Source organism: Scyliorhinus torazame, chromosome 11 (genome assembly GCF_047496885.1).
Source record: "Scyliorhinus torazame isolate Kashiwa2021f chromosome 11, sScyTor2.1, whole genome shotgun sequence".
Classification (NCBI taxonomy): Eukaryota; Metazoa; Chordata; class Chondrichthyes; order Carcharhiniformes; family Scyliorhinidae; genus Scyliorhinus; species Scyliorhinus torazame.
In genome coordinates, this window is record NC_092717.1 from 113,112,546 (window position 1) to 113,128,451 (window position 15,906).

Here is a 15,906-nt window from a genome sequence, read left to right on the forward strand (position 1 = left end):
TATTCATTGTTGCTCGCCTCGAACAGGTTCTGGAACAGGCCAACAAACTGCCCCCATGAGTTTAGGAAGCCTTTCTCCGATCCTCTGATGGCGTTCTTAGTCTTCTCCAGGTGGAAAAGTTCCGAAAGGTCAGCGAGCCAGTCTGCAGCTGTGGATGGTGATGCTGATCGCCAGCCGAGCAGGATTTTCCTGCATACAATTAGGGAAGCGAAAGCGAGGACATCGGCTCCCTTCCCCATGTGTAGTTCTGGCTGCTCTGATACCCCAAAGATTGCCACATTTGGGCATGGCTTCACCCTTACCCTCACAACCTTGGACATTGCCTCAGAGAAGGTTGTCCAGAACCCAGCTAGTTTGGGACATGCCCAGAACATATAGGCCCCTCTGGCATCGTTCACATTTGTCCTCCACCTCCGGGAAGAACCTGTTCATTCGGGTTCTGGTCAGGTGTGCTCTGAGCACCACTTTGAACTGCATGAGGCTGAGCCTTGTGCAGGAGGAGGTGGAGTTGGCCCTGCTCAGTGCTTTGCTCCAGAGTCCCCACCCCACTTCCGTCCCCATTTCCGTCTGGTCTCATCTAGTGGTGTTCGGGCTATGTCCAGTAGCTGCCCATACATTTTCCCACAGAGTCCCCCCTCTTTACTGTCTGTGTTTATCAGGTCCTCTAATAGTGTGGTCTCTGGGGCCCCGGGGTATCCTACTGTCTCTTTGCGGAGGAAGTGCTTTTTTACAGGTGTCTCATTTTCCATCCTGTCGGCAGTTCCCATTCCACCGTCAGTTCATCCAGTGTCGCTAGTCTGTGCCCTACGTAAATGTCCCTAACTGTCAGTGTGCCCCCGTCTCGTTTCCATTTCCTGAAAGTGATGTCTAGCATGGGTGGGGGAATCTGTAATTGCCGCAGATGAGAGCCATGGGGGACATCCTAGTCAGCCCGAAGTGCTGCCTTAATTGGGCCCACGTTTTCAGTGTGGCCGCTACCATTGGGCTTGATGTGTATTTTGCAGAGGGGGATGGGAGTGCTACTGTAGCCAGGATCGACCCCTTGCAGGAGTCTTCCTCCATCCACATCCACTCTGATTGGGTTTGTTTACCCATCCCCTCACTCTTTCTGAAGTTGCTGCCCAGTGGTAGTACTGCAGGTTTGGTAATGCCAAGCCACCTTTGATTTTCCTCCTTTGCAGTGTCGATTTGGGAACACTCGGGTTCTTAGCCCCCCACACAAACACCATGATTAAGCTGTCTACATTTTGGCAAAAGGCCAAGGGGATGAAGATCGGAATGGATCTAAACAGGAAGAGGAACCTCAGCAGCGCATTCATCTTGATCGTCTGCACTCGCCCCGCCAGGGAGAGTGGGAGTGTGCCCCACCTCTGTAGGTTCTTTTTGACTTCTTCCACCAGGCTGGTCAGGTTCCACCTGTGGATCTGTGCCCAGTCTCTGGCTATTTGGATCCCCAGGTATCGGAATCTGTTCTGGGTTGTTTTAAACGTGAGCCCCTCCATCTCGGTCCCTCCCCCGTTTGGGTTCAATGGGAATGCCTCACTTTTGCCCAGGTTGAGTTTGTAACCCGAGAAGGTTCCGAACTCATTCAGGATCTGCATGATTGTCTTCAGTCCTTCCTGTGGCTTACAGACATACAGAAGCAGGTCATCCACATGGAGTTAGACTCAAGGCTCTCTGTCTCCTCCCTGGATGCCCTTCCAGCTTTTCATGTCCTGCAAGGCTATGGCCAGGCGTTTGATTACTAGTGCGAACAAGAGCGGGGACAAGGGGCATCTTTGCCTTGTGCCTCTTTGTAGCTGGACTTATTCAGAGTTGGTGGTGTTGGTTCGAATGCACGCCTTGGGAGCGTTGTACAGGGGTCTCACCAAGGTGGTGCATCCCGCTCCTAGCCAAAACTGTTCCAGTACCTCGAGGGGGGGGGGGGGGGGGGGAGGGTCATAATTACACTCAACAGCCACCTGATGTACACAGTGAGTTGCCTACCCTTGACAATTCCCGTTTGGTCCTCTGCGACCACCTCTGGTACACAGCTTTCCAGCCTTATGGCCAAAACTTTGCGAGCATTTTGCAAGCGTTTTTGCGTCTACATTCAGCAGCGAAATGGGTCTATATGATCCGCATTCGGTCAGGTCTTTATCTTTTTTGGGTATCAGTGAGATTGTGGCCTGCGCTGACGTGGGAGACAAAGTGGCCCTTGCTAGCGCGTCTGCGAACATGTCCCTTAGGTGTGGGGCCAGGGCTGATGCAAATTTTTTATAGAAGTCCCCCACCCGCCCCCGGTCTGGCTTCCCCCACAACTGGTGGTTGCAATACGTTGAGGAACTCTTTCGTCCTCACCCCCCCGTCGGGGGCTTGGAGGTGTACAGTCCTTGGTAGAAGGTCATGAATGCTTGATTGACCTCTTTTGGTTCTGCTACCAACCTGCCTCTGTTATTCTTTACCTGTGCTATTTCCCTCGTGGCTGCCTGCTTTCTCAGCTGGTGAGCCAGTAGGCGGCCAGCCTTGTCCCCGTGTTCATAGAAGGTCCCCTGTATCTGGTGGAGTTGGTGCACTGCTTTCCTGGTGGATAGCAGGTTAAAGTCCATTGGTAGCTTTTTCCTTCCCGCCAGCAGCTCTACGGTCGGGGCCTCGGAGTACTTTCTGTCGACCTCCAGAATGGAGTCAACAAGCTGCCACCCTCTTCCCTGTCTCTGCATGTCTTACAGACTATCATCTCTCCTCTAATCATGGCCTTCAGTGCCTCCCAGAACATGGAGGGTGAGACCTCCCCATTCTGGTAGTTACTAACGTAATCACCTATAGCCCGCGATGTTTTCTGGCAGAATGCCTTGTCGGCCAGGAGGTCCATGTCCAGTCTCCATGTGGGGCGCTGGACACGGCCTGTCTCCAACTTCACATCCATGTAATGTGGAGTATGGTAGGAGATGACGATCGTGGAATATTCCGCTCCCATGATTCCTGGAAGCACCATTTTCCCCACAAAGAAGTCGATGCGGGTGTATACCTTGTGCACCTCCGAAAAGAATGAGAATTCCTTTTCTCCCAGGTGTAGAAACCTCCATGGTTCCACCGCCCCCATCTGCTCCATGAACATTCCTAACTCCCTAGCCATGCCTGTCTTTCTCCCCGTTCTGGCGTTTGATCAATCAATCAAAAAGTGGGTCCTGTACGCAGTTAAAATCACCCACCATAATCAGTCGGTGTGTGTCGATGTCGGGGATTTCCGCCATGGTCTTTTTTATAAATTCTGTGTCGTCCCAGTTGGGAGCATACACATTTACCAGCACCACCGGTGCTCCATCCAGGACACTGCTGACCATGACGTACCATCCCCCTGGGCACATAACCGTTTTGGTCTCCATAAATCTCGTCCTCTTGCTGATCAGTTGGCTACTCCCCAACCCTAGTCTCGTAGCATGAATGGTACTGCGTTCCACCCAGCCCTTCCTTACCAGCAGTCTGTCCTTCTCCCTCAGGTGCGTCTCCTGCAGGTAAACTATGTGGGCCTTCAGACTACTTAGGTGGGCGAAGTCTCTGGATCTTTTCACCGGGCCGTTAAGTCCCCTTATGTTCCAGATAACAATCCTGGTGGGGGATTTCTGACCCCCCCGGTCCTGCGGATCAACCATACTTACCTGGTGGACGCGCTCCTGCACTCTGGGGATTCTCTTTGTTAGAGGGCACCCAACATGGCCGCCAAATATGTGTAAGCCACGTGGGTGCGTCCCTGCACTCCGGGGTCTCCCTTTGCCCAGGGGCCCTCCTGAGTGGCTGCTTGCGGCGCCATCTTGGTTCCTCACCCTGCTCCATGCTTGCCGAGGCCTATGTTTGTCTCACTGCCTAGCCTTATCAATCTTTTTGTCCCCTTTCTACTCTGCGTATCCTCCCCGTCCCCATTACCCCCTTCCCAAATCCCACCCTCTTGTCCCCCATCCCTCTGTCCTGTCCTCCCTTGCGTTCAACCCCCCTTCTGCCTGTCGCCCCCCCCTTTTGGCCAGAAGCTCCCTCTCATCTGAGAGGTGTGCCGTAGCCTCCCTTACTGCCTGTCTTCCCGTACAAGCCCTCCTCGCTAGTACGATGGCTTTCACTGCTGCCGCGTCTACTCTCCCTCCAGGTTGCTCATTTTTATGAACTCATTGGCCTCCACCGGGGTGCCGAAGTAATGTTCCTTCCCCTGGTATGTCACCCAGAGTCTGGCGCATGCCGAATCGCACCCCCTTTTTTGTAGAGCGCTGACTTTGCTCTGTTCAATTCGGCCCTCAATTTTCTAGGTCCGCCCCAATGTCCTGGTGGGCTCTGATTCTGTGCCCTTCCCAAGAGCATGACTTTGTCTGTCAGGCCCACCTCAGGATTTAGTCCCGGTCCTGGAATCGGTGCAGCTTCGCAATTATTGCTTTCGGCTGCTCCCCAGTTTTGGGTTTCGGCTGGAGCGACCTGTGTGTCCTGTCCATGTCTGGGGGCTTTGGATAGCCTTCCCTCCCGACTAGACTGCCCAGCATTCGGACGATGTAGCCCATTGGGTCCCTCTCCTCATCCCCTTTGGCAGGCCCACGATGTGGATGTTTTGCCGCTTGGACCTATTCTCCTGGTCCTTGACCTTCCCTTTTAGGTTCCCCTGTGTCGCCACCAACCTCTTCACTTCGGCCTCCAGAGTCACTATCCTGTCGCACTGGTCTGTTGATGCCTTCTCCAGGTCCAGGATCATCTTCTCCTGGGCCTCCACCTTCCATCCCAGGCTTTTTATGGTGCTCTCAAGGGTGGCTATCGCTTCCGTCACCACCCGGAACTCCATCTTGATCACTTCCTTCATAGCGGTCAATTCCTCTTTCAAAACGTTCCTCCATTCTTCCCCGAGTGGGGGGGGGGGGGGGGGGGGCGCGATGTTGTTGCCTGCTCCTGCTCTGACGTTCTGGTCGCTGATCTTTCCCCCTCCTGGTTGGCCTGGGCCTCAGCCTCGCCTCGTTGTTCCTGCCCCTTTCCTCCGCTTCTGCTTCTGACTTCTCGCCGGCCCCTTGAGCTGCTGTTCGCGGGCATCCTCTTTCCTTCTCGCACTGTTGATGCCTTTTGTATTTGGATGGGTTTTAGGTGCTTTTCGGGCCCAAAGCTCAAATAAATCACTGTGTGGGTCCAACTGGAAGGAGAGCCACCTGATGCGTGTCCGCCTCAGCACATCACCGCCACAAAAAGTGGCTTTGGGTACTGTTGAGGGGAATGACCTTGCAGGGGAAAGTAGCAACAACCAAATTCATTGCACCACGGTTGGTTCTGTTGCAGAAGGGGGAAATAAAAAGTGTGGGAATGCAATAGCTATAGGGGATTCAATTGCAAGGGTAATAGATAGGTGTTTCTTTGGCCGCAAACAAGACTCAAGGATGGTATGTTGCCTCCCTGGTGCTAGCGTCAAAAATATCATGGAACGGTTGCAGAATATTCTGGAGGGGGATGGTGAACAGCCAGTAATTATGTTGCACATCGGTACCAACAACATAGGTAAAAAAGGGTGAGGTCCTAAAAGCAGAATATAGGGAGTTAAGAATTAAGTTGAGAAGTCGGACCTCAAACACACGCTGTCAGCTGCAGACAACAATATTCCCCATTTAGAGTGGGCCACTGTACCCACCACCACACATCACTCACTCAGTCTCTGCTCTCCTCAACACAGGTTGCAGCAGGTCTGTCCCAAATCTCTGACTTTAACTCAGAGTTGGAGATATTCATGGAGGGTCTGGGGAGCAGGGGAATTTCACACTGAAAGCTGAAACTGCCTGAGCAATTCTCACATAGGTCCAGAAGTGAGGGCTTCCACAGGGTCCAAATCGAATCTTCCAATGAACGTCTGGTCTCTGATGATCCAGAGACCAGAAGATTGGGCTCAATATTAAAAAACAAAGGGGGAATTTTCTCATAATTTGACAGCAAGGCTGGCTCCACTAGACATTGGGTCGCAATCTTTAAAAGGTGCCACAATCAGCACTTAAGTTAAACTCTTCACAAAGTAATCAGGGGCTCTCCTCCCACCCCGCCAACCGCACAATTATCAGGCTCCCTCCCCACCACCATAACTATCACAGCAGTATCGCCGTCGCTCCCCACCCAATGCAAGGTCCATCCCCCCCACAAATGCCAGGTTCTCCCCCTCACTACCGCTCCCCCGTCACTGTCAAGTCACCCTCTTCAAAGGCCTTGGCGCTCTCCCCCCCCCATCCACCCTACCCACCACCACACATAACAGGAACCTTACCCCACTCATTGGGATCCCCAGAGGGCCTGTCTCTGGCAATGTCCCGGCACGGGTTGGCACTGCCTCAGGCATGTCCCTCTCCCCTGGGGGCTATACTTACCTTGGTACCCCAACAGGATCCCCTTGACTGCTTCACAATCTTAAATTGCTATTGCGAACCTCGCTGGCATGACGTCACCTTGGTGAGGCATAAATATTTTGTGAGTGTGGAACATATGGCTAGGAAGCCCATTAATCATATTTAAATATAGTGAAATTCATTAAAATTAAGTCCCCACCCTTTTGCGCAGGAACCTCATTATGTCACCAGTGAGGGGCGGAGAAATTCGGAAAGGAGACCTCGGCGGAGGGGTGGTTTGTGTGAAAGATAGGCTAGGGTTCCTCTGATGCCATGACATGTGGTATTATGAAGAAAGAAGAAGAAAATTGCTTATTGTCACAAGTAGGCTTCAAATGAAATTACTGTGAAAAGCCCCTAGTCGCCACATTCCGGCGCCTGTTCGGGGAGGCTGTTACAGGAATTGAATCATGCTGCTGGCCTGGCTTGGTCTTCTTTCAAAGCCAGCGATTTAGCCCTGTGCTAAACAGCCCCCTGATCATTGAGATAAATGGTTTGCATCTGGGAGTCTCTCCTACCTCCCTTCCACATAAAGTCTCTGGTTAGAAATGTAGAGTACGAATCCTGGCCTACTTTCTGCCCTGTAATCTTTGGGCCACGAAAGTTAATTGTAGCATTAATGTTGATGCCCAGTGTGAGAAAAGTTAATTCGGCAATAGCAGGAACAAATGTGGATATTTATTGCCTTATATGCTTCAATCAATCGTTTAGTTAACTAGTTGAGCCTTCGGGTGAATATATTTTACACTTGCACCATTTCACATCCTTACAAGATATACAAACAATTTAATTTTGGAGTGATGCACAAAATACTGAATATTATTATTGATAATGTTGCTCTGCAGAGCCGGCACAGGCATGGCCAATAAAATAGCCCCTTCTGTGCCGTAGACATTCTATGATTCTATTTAAACGAAGCACACAAACGATTGTAAATTAAAATTTTGCAACAGAATTTTGATAATTTGTGTTTCCAACATAGATTATATGTAATTCATTTAAAGCAGGTTCTGTTCTTCAATCCGTAACTATTCTAGCTACACACATATGAAAGTTATTCGACTGCTGTTTTAGAATAGTCTTTCAGTAATATCTGCCAAGCATCATTTCATGTACAATTAAAATTACAATATAAAGAATTTAGCTGAGAATGGTAGAAATTATACACATACCACCCAATACTCTGAACTTCACATCTTCCTTGAGTGCAGAGTTACACAAAGTGCACGTGAAGTCATTTCGCACGGTTGCTGATTCTGTAGCACCTACAGTATGCACCCGAATGTACTGAAAACCTAATAATAATAATCTTTATCAGTGTCACAAGTAGGCTGACATTAACACTGCAATTAAGTTACTGTGAAAATCCCCGAGTCGCCACACTACAGCGCCTGTTCGGGTACACTGAGGGAGAATTCAGAATTCACCTAAAAAGCACATCTTTCGGGACTTGTGGGAGGAAACCAAAGCACCCGGAAGAAACCCACGCAGACAGGGGGAGAATATGCAGACTCCGCACAGACAGTGACCCAAGCCAGGAATTGAACCCGGGTCCATAATATATGTCATGCTCTTAGACATTTTAAAGAAATAATATTTAAATCCCTTACAAACTCTGGTGGAAAATTATGCATTGTGCTAATTGACTATGCTTGAAGACAAAGTCATAAATTGTAGACCCCAAATTTCTCAACTGATACATTTGGACCTCAGTGGAGCTGGCTACTCTCTCATAGAACCAAATGTTGGCTGTTCTCAGTGGTAGCATTTGCAACAGAGCCAAAAGGTCCTGACTAACATTTATCCATGAACCAATACCTCTGAAATAGATTAATCAGTCATTCATCAAATTTTCGACATGTGGCACTTTGCTGTACTCAAACAACAGTGATACTTTAAAAATGAAGTAATTGAAATACCCTGCCAATGTGGTAGGTACTATATATTGACATGTTACATTTATATAGCGACTTTAACATAATGAAAAGTTCCAAGGCGCTTCACTGGAGCATTATAAAATAAAGACTGATTCACATGAGGAGACATTAGGTCAGATGATCAAAGGTTTGGTCAATGAGGCACGTTTTAAGAAATGTCTTAAAGAAGAAAACGAGAATAATTAGCAAAAGAGTAGGTCCAATTAGGGATCATATAGGTACGGTGTGTGTGGACCTGAAAGATGTGGGTACAGTTCTCATTGAATACTTTGTGTCGGTCTTCACAACGGAAAAGGATGATGTAGCTGTAGACATCAGGGTGGAGGATTGTGAAATATTAGAGGAAATTAACAGAGCGAGGAGGTACTAGCAGGTACAGCAGCTTTAAAAATGGATAAACCCACAGGCCTGGATGAGATGCATTCCAGGCTGTTGAGGGAGGTGATATCAGGAGTATTTGGCAGTAATTATCAATACATTTCTGGCCACAAGTGAGGTGCCAGAGGATTACTGACATTGTCCCATAATTAAAAAAAGGGAGGTAGGGATAGACCAGGAAATTATAAGCCAGTCAGTCTAACCTCGGTGGAGGGTAAGTTACTAGAAAACATTCTGATGGACAGACTATACCTGCACCTGGACCGACATGGATTATTCAGTGCTAGTCAGCATGGATTTGCGAAAGGAAGATCATGTTTAACAAATTCTTTGAGGAGGTAACGAGGAATGCTGATGAGGGTAATGCACTTTATACGGTCCATATGGACTTTAGCAAGGTTTTTGATAAGGTTCCTCAAGAAAGTAAGGGCCCATGGGATCCAAGGCAAAGTGGCACATTGGATCCAAAATTCACTGAGAGGCAGGAAACAGGGTGATGGTAGAGGGATATTTCTGTGACTGGGAGACTGTTTCCAATGGGGTTCCGCAGGACTCGGTTCTGGGGTCCTTGCTATTTGTGGTGTACATTATAGATTTTGTCTTAAATATAGGGGAATGATCAAGAAGTTTGCGAATGACACAAGAATTGGTATGGTGGTAAATAATGAGGGAGATAGCCATAGACTGCAGGAGGATGTAAGCTGCAGAGTGCTTGGGTGCAGAGGGATCTGGGTGTCCTCGTGCATGAATCACAGAAAACTAATATCCAGGTACAGTAGGTAATAAGGAAGACAAATGGAATTGTGGCCTTTATAGCTAAAGGAATAGAGTATAAAAGTAGGGAAGTGTTGCTGTAACTGTAAACGGCACTGGTGAGGCTTACCTGGAATACTGTGTACAGTTTTGGTCCTCTTATTTGAGGAAGGATGTAGTTGCATTAGAGGCAGTTCAGAGGAGGTTCACTAGATTGATTCCAGAGATGAGGGGATGAAGAGAGATTGAGCAATTTAAACCTATATTCTGTGGAGAGTGGCTGTATTTTAGGCACAATAAAATGGGACAATTTAAATTAAGAACTGGACATTTGAAATCAAGTCACAGCCAGCTCCAACAACGGCCTGATGGGATTTCAAACTTTGCCAAGTTTGAATACACTGAACTCAGACAAACTGCCAGGACATGTCTGGGCCTGTCCTGTCAATCACCCATCAGGAGATAATTGGGTCTATGCATATGGATCGATTTGCTTTGGGTAGCCCAGATAAAGCCAGACATGCCGGCACCCAGTTTTCCCACCGTTACCTTACATGGTACGAGGTTACGTGCAAACAATACCCCTTGCAATGGACCCCTGTGGGCGGATTCCTGGTTTCCTGCTGAGTAGCCATCAGTAACTCCATTGGATATTGTGGCCTCCACCCAAGCCTCCATTGGCTGAGGGCCAGAGAAGTTTCTGGAAAGGCATGGAGAAGGGTATAAGAATTGACCCCAGAACCCTCCCCAGCGTAGACTGGACTCTGAGGTACTCGAGAAGATTGGACCAGAGATGGAAGGAAGCAGCTTGCGGGACCCACCTTCGCTGGTTCCACAGCTCGACTGAGACCATCGGCTTGGGTAGTATTAAGAATCTTGGGACTGTTAATAGTGGGATAATTTAGGGGTAACTGTTTTACTGTGTGTTAAATAAACTTGGTTGAGTTATACACTTGTGTTGTCATTTGTTCATCTCGCCAATAAAGATACCTGGATAAAATGTTTGAGTAAATAAACTGATCGAAGTATCTGACGTTTTACTGGCAACACTCTTGGGTTTAGATAAATGAGAGGCGATTTAATTGAGGTACATAAGATGATAAACGGTATTGACAAAGTTGACGTAAAATGGATACTTCCTCTTGTGGGGCAATCTAGAACAAGAGGTCATAGTTTTAGGTTAAGGGGTATCAGATTTAAAACAGAGATGAGGAGAATTTACTTCTCTCAAAAGGTTGTGAATCTGTGGAATTCACTACCCCAGAGCGTGATGGATGTTGGGACACTGAGTAAATGTAAGGAGGAGATAGACAGATATTTTTCTTTGAAAAATATTTTAATTCAAATTTTCAACATCTTAACAACACTACACAACACCCCCCACCCCCTCCACCCATTGACAGCGACCAGGTCCCCAAAATGTTAAACAAACAAAGCCCATCTCTGGTGGAACACCTCCTCCGCTCCTTTCAGAGCAAATTTTATCTTCTCAAAATACAGGAACTCCATTAGATTCCCCAGCCATACAGAGACACAGCGGGGAGAAGCTGACCTCCATCCTAACACAACCCACCTGCAAGCAATCAACGAAGCGAAGGCTAAAACCTATGCCCCCGCATCCATTTGCAGCTCCAACAGGTCTGGCACCCTGATTATGGCTTCCAAGGGATCTAGCTCTAACTCCACATGCGGAACTGCTGACATGGTTGTGTTCTATGTTGTGGTGATAGTATTGATGCACGCAGAACATCTAGTTCGTTGACTAGTAAGATAGTTTTATTAACAAGATGAACACGTGGAAAGATAACTAACCAACTATGATACAAACTCTTACCAACTTTTACAGATGCACCATAGAAAGCATCCTATCAGGCTGCATCACAGCCTGGTATGGCAACTGCTCGGCCCAGGACCACAAGAAACTTCAGAGTCGTGAACACCGCCCAGTCCATCACACGAACCTGCCTCCCATCCATTGACTCCATCTACACCTCCCGCTGCCTGGGGAAAGCGGGCAGTATAATCAAAGATCCCTCCCACCCGGCTTACTCACTCTTCCAACTTCTTCCATCGGGTAGGAGATACAGAAGTCTGATAACACGCACGAACAGACTCAAAAATAGCTTCTTCCCCACTGTCACCAGACTCCTAAATGACCCTCTTATGGACTGATTTCATTAACACTACACCCTGTATGCTTCATCCGATGCCAGTGCTTATGTAGTTACATTGTATATGTTGTGTTGCCCTATTATGTATTTTCTTTTATTCCCTTTTCTTCTCATGTACTTAATGATCTGTTGAGCTGCTCGCAGAAAAATACTTTTCACTGTACCTCGGTACACGTGACAATAAACAAATCCAATCCAAATGGTAACAAAATAAATTAATTCAGTGAATTCTCCTGGAGCTGCTTCTAGTGCAACTATCCTCTTGTACAACTTACTACCAACTGCCGGATCTTGGAGTCACATGCTGGATCTCTATCGCCACCTTCTGGTCAGAGGTCATATAGATAACTATATACATTGCTATGCATATCACCATATCCCCCTTCTTTGGAAATGTGAATTTTTAACAAATACAACCGTGCTTTACAAAATATGATATGCATTATAATTTCAAACATGTTTTATATATACAAATTTAACTGTGCTTTACAAAACATGATATGCATAACAATTTCAAACGTGTCCCTTGTACATAGTTCATTGCACATTCAGTCTTTCAGATTAACAACATGTTAATGTTAACAAGGTTCTCCTGAACCTTGACCGATTACGTGGTCTTGTTTCATCTTTCGAAAGACCGGTTTTCTGGTCACCAGCCCTTTCAGCCTTTTGAAGCGGTGCTTCCTACTCAGTGTGTGTTCTTGTATTTTGGCCTTATTGCTGATGCTTGTGTCTTCACTGTCGCGACTGTTGTCCGGTTGACCAACTGTGTCCTCGAATCTTCTCTTACACTTCCTTCTCTTTTCTATAATCAGGGGCGAAATTCTCCGTTATCGGCGGAAACTCCGCCGATCGGCGCAAAAAACGGCGCAAATCCCACTTGCGTCACGTCATAAAAATGGGCCGATAGTCTGCGGCCCGAAATGGGCTAGCAGCGACGTAACGGGATCCGCGCTTGCGCAGTGGTTCACGCCGTGCAGCGTCATACGCGCTGCACGGCGTGACGGCTCATAAGGCCGCGCAGCTCCCCCCCACCCGACCGGAACAGCCGACCGCAACACCCGACTTGATGGCTGGCCGTCGCTCAGCCCCGAGGTTCGAGTCACGCGATGTGGAGGCGCTCCTGGATGCGGTGGAGCAGAGGAGGGACGCCCTGTATCCCGGGCACGGCCGCAGAGTTGCCCCACGCCACAGCCGGCGTCTGTGGAGGGAGGTGGCAGAGGCCGTCACCGCTGTGGCCCTGACACCACGGACAGGCACCCAGTGCCACAAGAAGGTGAACGACCTCGTCAGAGCAGGCAGGGTGAGCGTCCCCCATATCCCCCATATCCCCTCTCCCCCAAATCCCCCCCTCCCCCATATCCCCCCCTCCCCCATATCCCCCCCTCCCCCATATCCCCCCTCCCCCATATCCCCCCTCCCCCATATCCCCCATATTCCCCCCTCCCCCATATCCCCCATATCCCCCCTCCCCCATATCCCCCTCCCACATATCCCCCCTCCCCCATATCCCCCATATCCCCCCTCCCCCATATCCCCCCTCCCCCATATCCCCCATATCCCCCCTCCCCCATATCCCCCATATTCCCCCCTCCCCCATATCCCCCCTCCCCCATATCCCCCCTCCCCCATATCCCCCCTCCCCCATATCCCCCCTCCCCCATATCCCCCCCTCCCCCATATCCCCCATATCCCCCCTCCCCCATATCCCCCCTCCCCCATATCCCCCCTCCCCCATATTCCCCATATCCCCCCTCCCCCATATCCCCCCTCCCCCATATCCCCCATATCCCCCTCCCCCATATCCCCCCTCCCCCATATCCCCCCTCCCACATATCCCCCATATTCCCCCCTCCCCCATATCCCCCCTCCCCCATATCCCCCATATCCCCCCTCCCCCATATCCCCCCTCCCCCATATCCCCCCTCCCCCATATCCCCCCTCCCCCATATCCCCCATATCCCCAAGTGAATCCAGCCCTAACCTTAACCTCTGCAATGCACGCGCAACCGATGGCGTGCATTCATATACCTGCCTAACACTGTTGCCTTTTACCCCTGCCACCACCCCCCCCCCCCCAGGAGAAGCGCGCACACAACAATAGGGAGCATGTGAGGACTGGAGGAGGGCCCGCTGATGAGAGGCCACTGACCGTACACGAGGAAAGGGCCCTGGAACTGGCTGGCGGACCTGACGACCGGGAGGTTGCTGATGCAGAGGTCGGGGCCCCACGAGCAAGTGAGCCACCAACAGCCCGTCCCCATATCCCCCCTCCCCTATATCCCCCTCTCCCGTATCACCTGATCACTGCCTGATGTCTAACCATGCATGCTTCATTGTGTATCGCAGGACCAAACGTCCAGGCACCCATCCCCGCAGATGCAGACCGCCCGCAGGATGCCCCTCCGAGACCACGGGAGACGGAGAGACCCGCACCCTCCAGCATGCGACGCCCGCAGGATGCCCCTCGGAGACCACGGGAGACGGAGAGACCCGCACCCTCCAGCATGCGACGCCCGCAGGATGCCCCTCGGAGACCACGGGAGACGGAGAGACCCGAACCCTCCAGCATGCGACGCCCGCAGGATGCCCCTCGGAGACCACGGGAGATGGAGAGACCCGAACCCTCCAGCATGCGACGCCCGCAGGATGCCCCTCGGAGACCACGGGAGACGGAGAGACCTGGAGCAACAGGGAGACGACACCCCCGTCACGTGCGGGAGCGACCACCCAGCGATGAGGGGGGCAGCCACAGGCCCCCGTCACATCCGAGCCAGGACACCACTACCCAGGACACCACTATCCAGGACACCCCTACCCGGGACACCACTACCCAGGACACCCCTACCCGGGAAGACGAAATACCGGACAGTGACTCAGAGTGGATGGGTGGAGACGAACCCCCACCCCAAAGTGCCATGGACTCAGAGTGGGACGAAGAGCACGACACAACGCCACTGCTGTCACCAACACCCTCCACCATCGCAGAAACACTCACCACGGTTGGGCACTTTAGTGATGAGGCGTCTGGTACACTCACTGGTGCGCACAACACAGCCGTCCCGGTACAGCAGGTGGAGGTAGGAGCAGCAGAGGGACCGGGCGGTCGGAGGGCAGCCCAGGCCAAGCGAACATCTGCCGCCCAGATGGATCCCGGGTTCCTGCAGTTACCACACCCACACATAGATCCGATGCAACCACCGACACGGAGACGAGCGAATAGGGTGACGGGTGGCTTGCGGCGGCTGCGGTCGCAGGTGGAGGAGTCCACCCGCGTCCAGGAGCTGGGAGTGGTCCCGGTCATGCGTGCCACCCAGGCTGACACCGCACGGGTGGCGTCCGCGGTGGAGGCAATGGGTGCGACGGTGTCAGACATGGGGAACGGTTTGCGAGGCCTGGGGCCTTCCGTGCAGGCGGCGTCTGTGGCCCAGGAAATGGCTGCCCTCTCACAGGAGGCCATGAGCCAGTGCCAGCGCCAGATGGCAGAGGCGCTCAACGCCATAGCCCAGTCTCAGCAGGCCATGGCCCAGTCTCAGCAGGCCATAGCCCAGTCTCTGCAGGCCATGGCCCAGTCTCTGCAGGCCATGGCCCAGTCTCAGCAGGCCATCGCTGAGGGCATCGGCGCCAGTGGCCATGTGCGAGCTGGCGTCGCACTGTCGCAGACAGGGTTCGACAACCCCCTGGGCTCCATGGCTGCAAACCTGCAGACCCCTGTCGATACCAGCACGGGCCTCCAGGACTGGCAGCGCCAGATGTCGGGGGCGCGTCGGATGGCCAGTCCGTTCGCATCCCCCACCCATGTAGAGGCCTGGGGGCCATCGGGCACCCCGAGGGAGGAGGAGGTGGTGTGGTCCGTCCCGGCTCCCTCTGTAGGGGAGGTCCCGGTACACCGCGACACCTCGGACTCCCCCCCTTCCGTCCCAGGTGCATCGGGTGGGCAACGGGCAGGACAGGCTGGCAGCTCGCCATCCCAGTCGCCCGGGCCGCAGCCTGGCCCATCTAGGCCAGGACGCCCCAGGAAACGGCCGCCAAAGGGATCCAGTGTCAGAGGGCAGGAATCACAGGAGTCCACCTCCAGTTCTGCTGTACCGTCTGGGGAACCACGTAGACGTAGTCAAAGGGCCCGTAAGGCCAAACAATTAGACACTGAGTAAGTTGGCACGGGTGCAGGGCACAGATGAGTTTTAGGCGCTAGGGCACGTGCATGAACTCCTTTGGTTATTAAAGTCAATGTTACACCTACCGAAGCTGCCTTTGTGCTCTGTCCAAAGTGTGCGGGGGTGTCATGGACGTTGAGCGCAAGTG

At 51.4% G+C, this 15,906-nt stretch overlaps 1 protein-coding gene across 1 annotated transcript in view; it reads right to left on the reverse strand.

The window, feature by feature from the left end:
* mcmdc2 (minichromosome maintenance domain containing 2) overlaps positions 1–15,906 on the reverse strand; it is a 204,277-nt gene that overhangs the window by 158,829 nt on the left and 29,542 nt on the right. Inside the window, exon 5 of the mRNA XM_072467634.1 lies at positions 7,535–7,657. Within this exon, the coding sequence (XP_072323735.1) occupies positions 7,535–7,657 (123 nt within the window). The remainder of the gene's footprint in view (positions 1–7,534; positions 7,658–15,906) is intronic.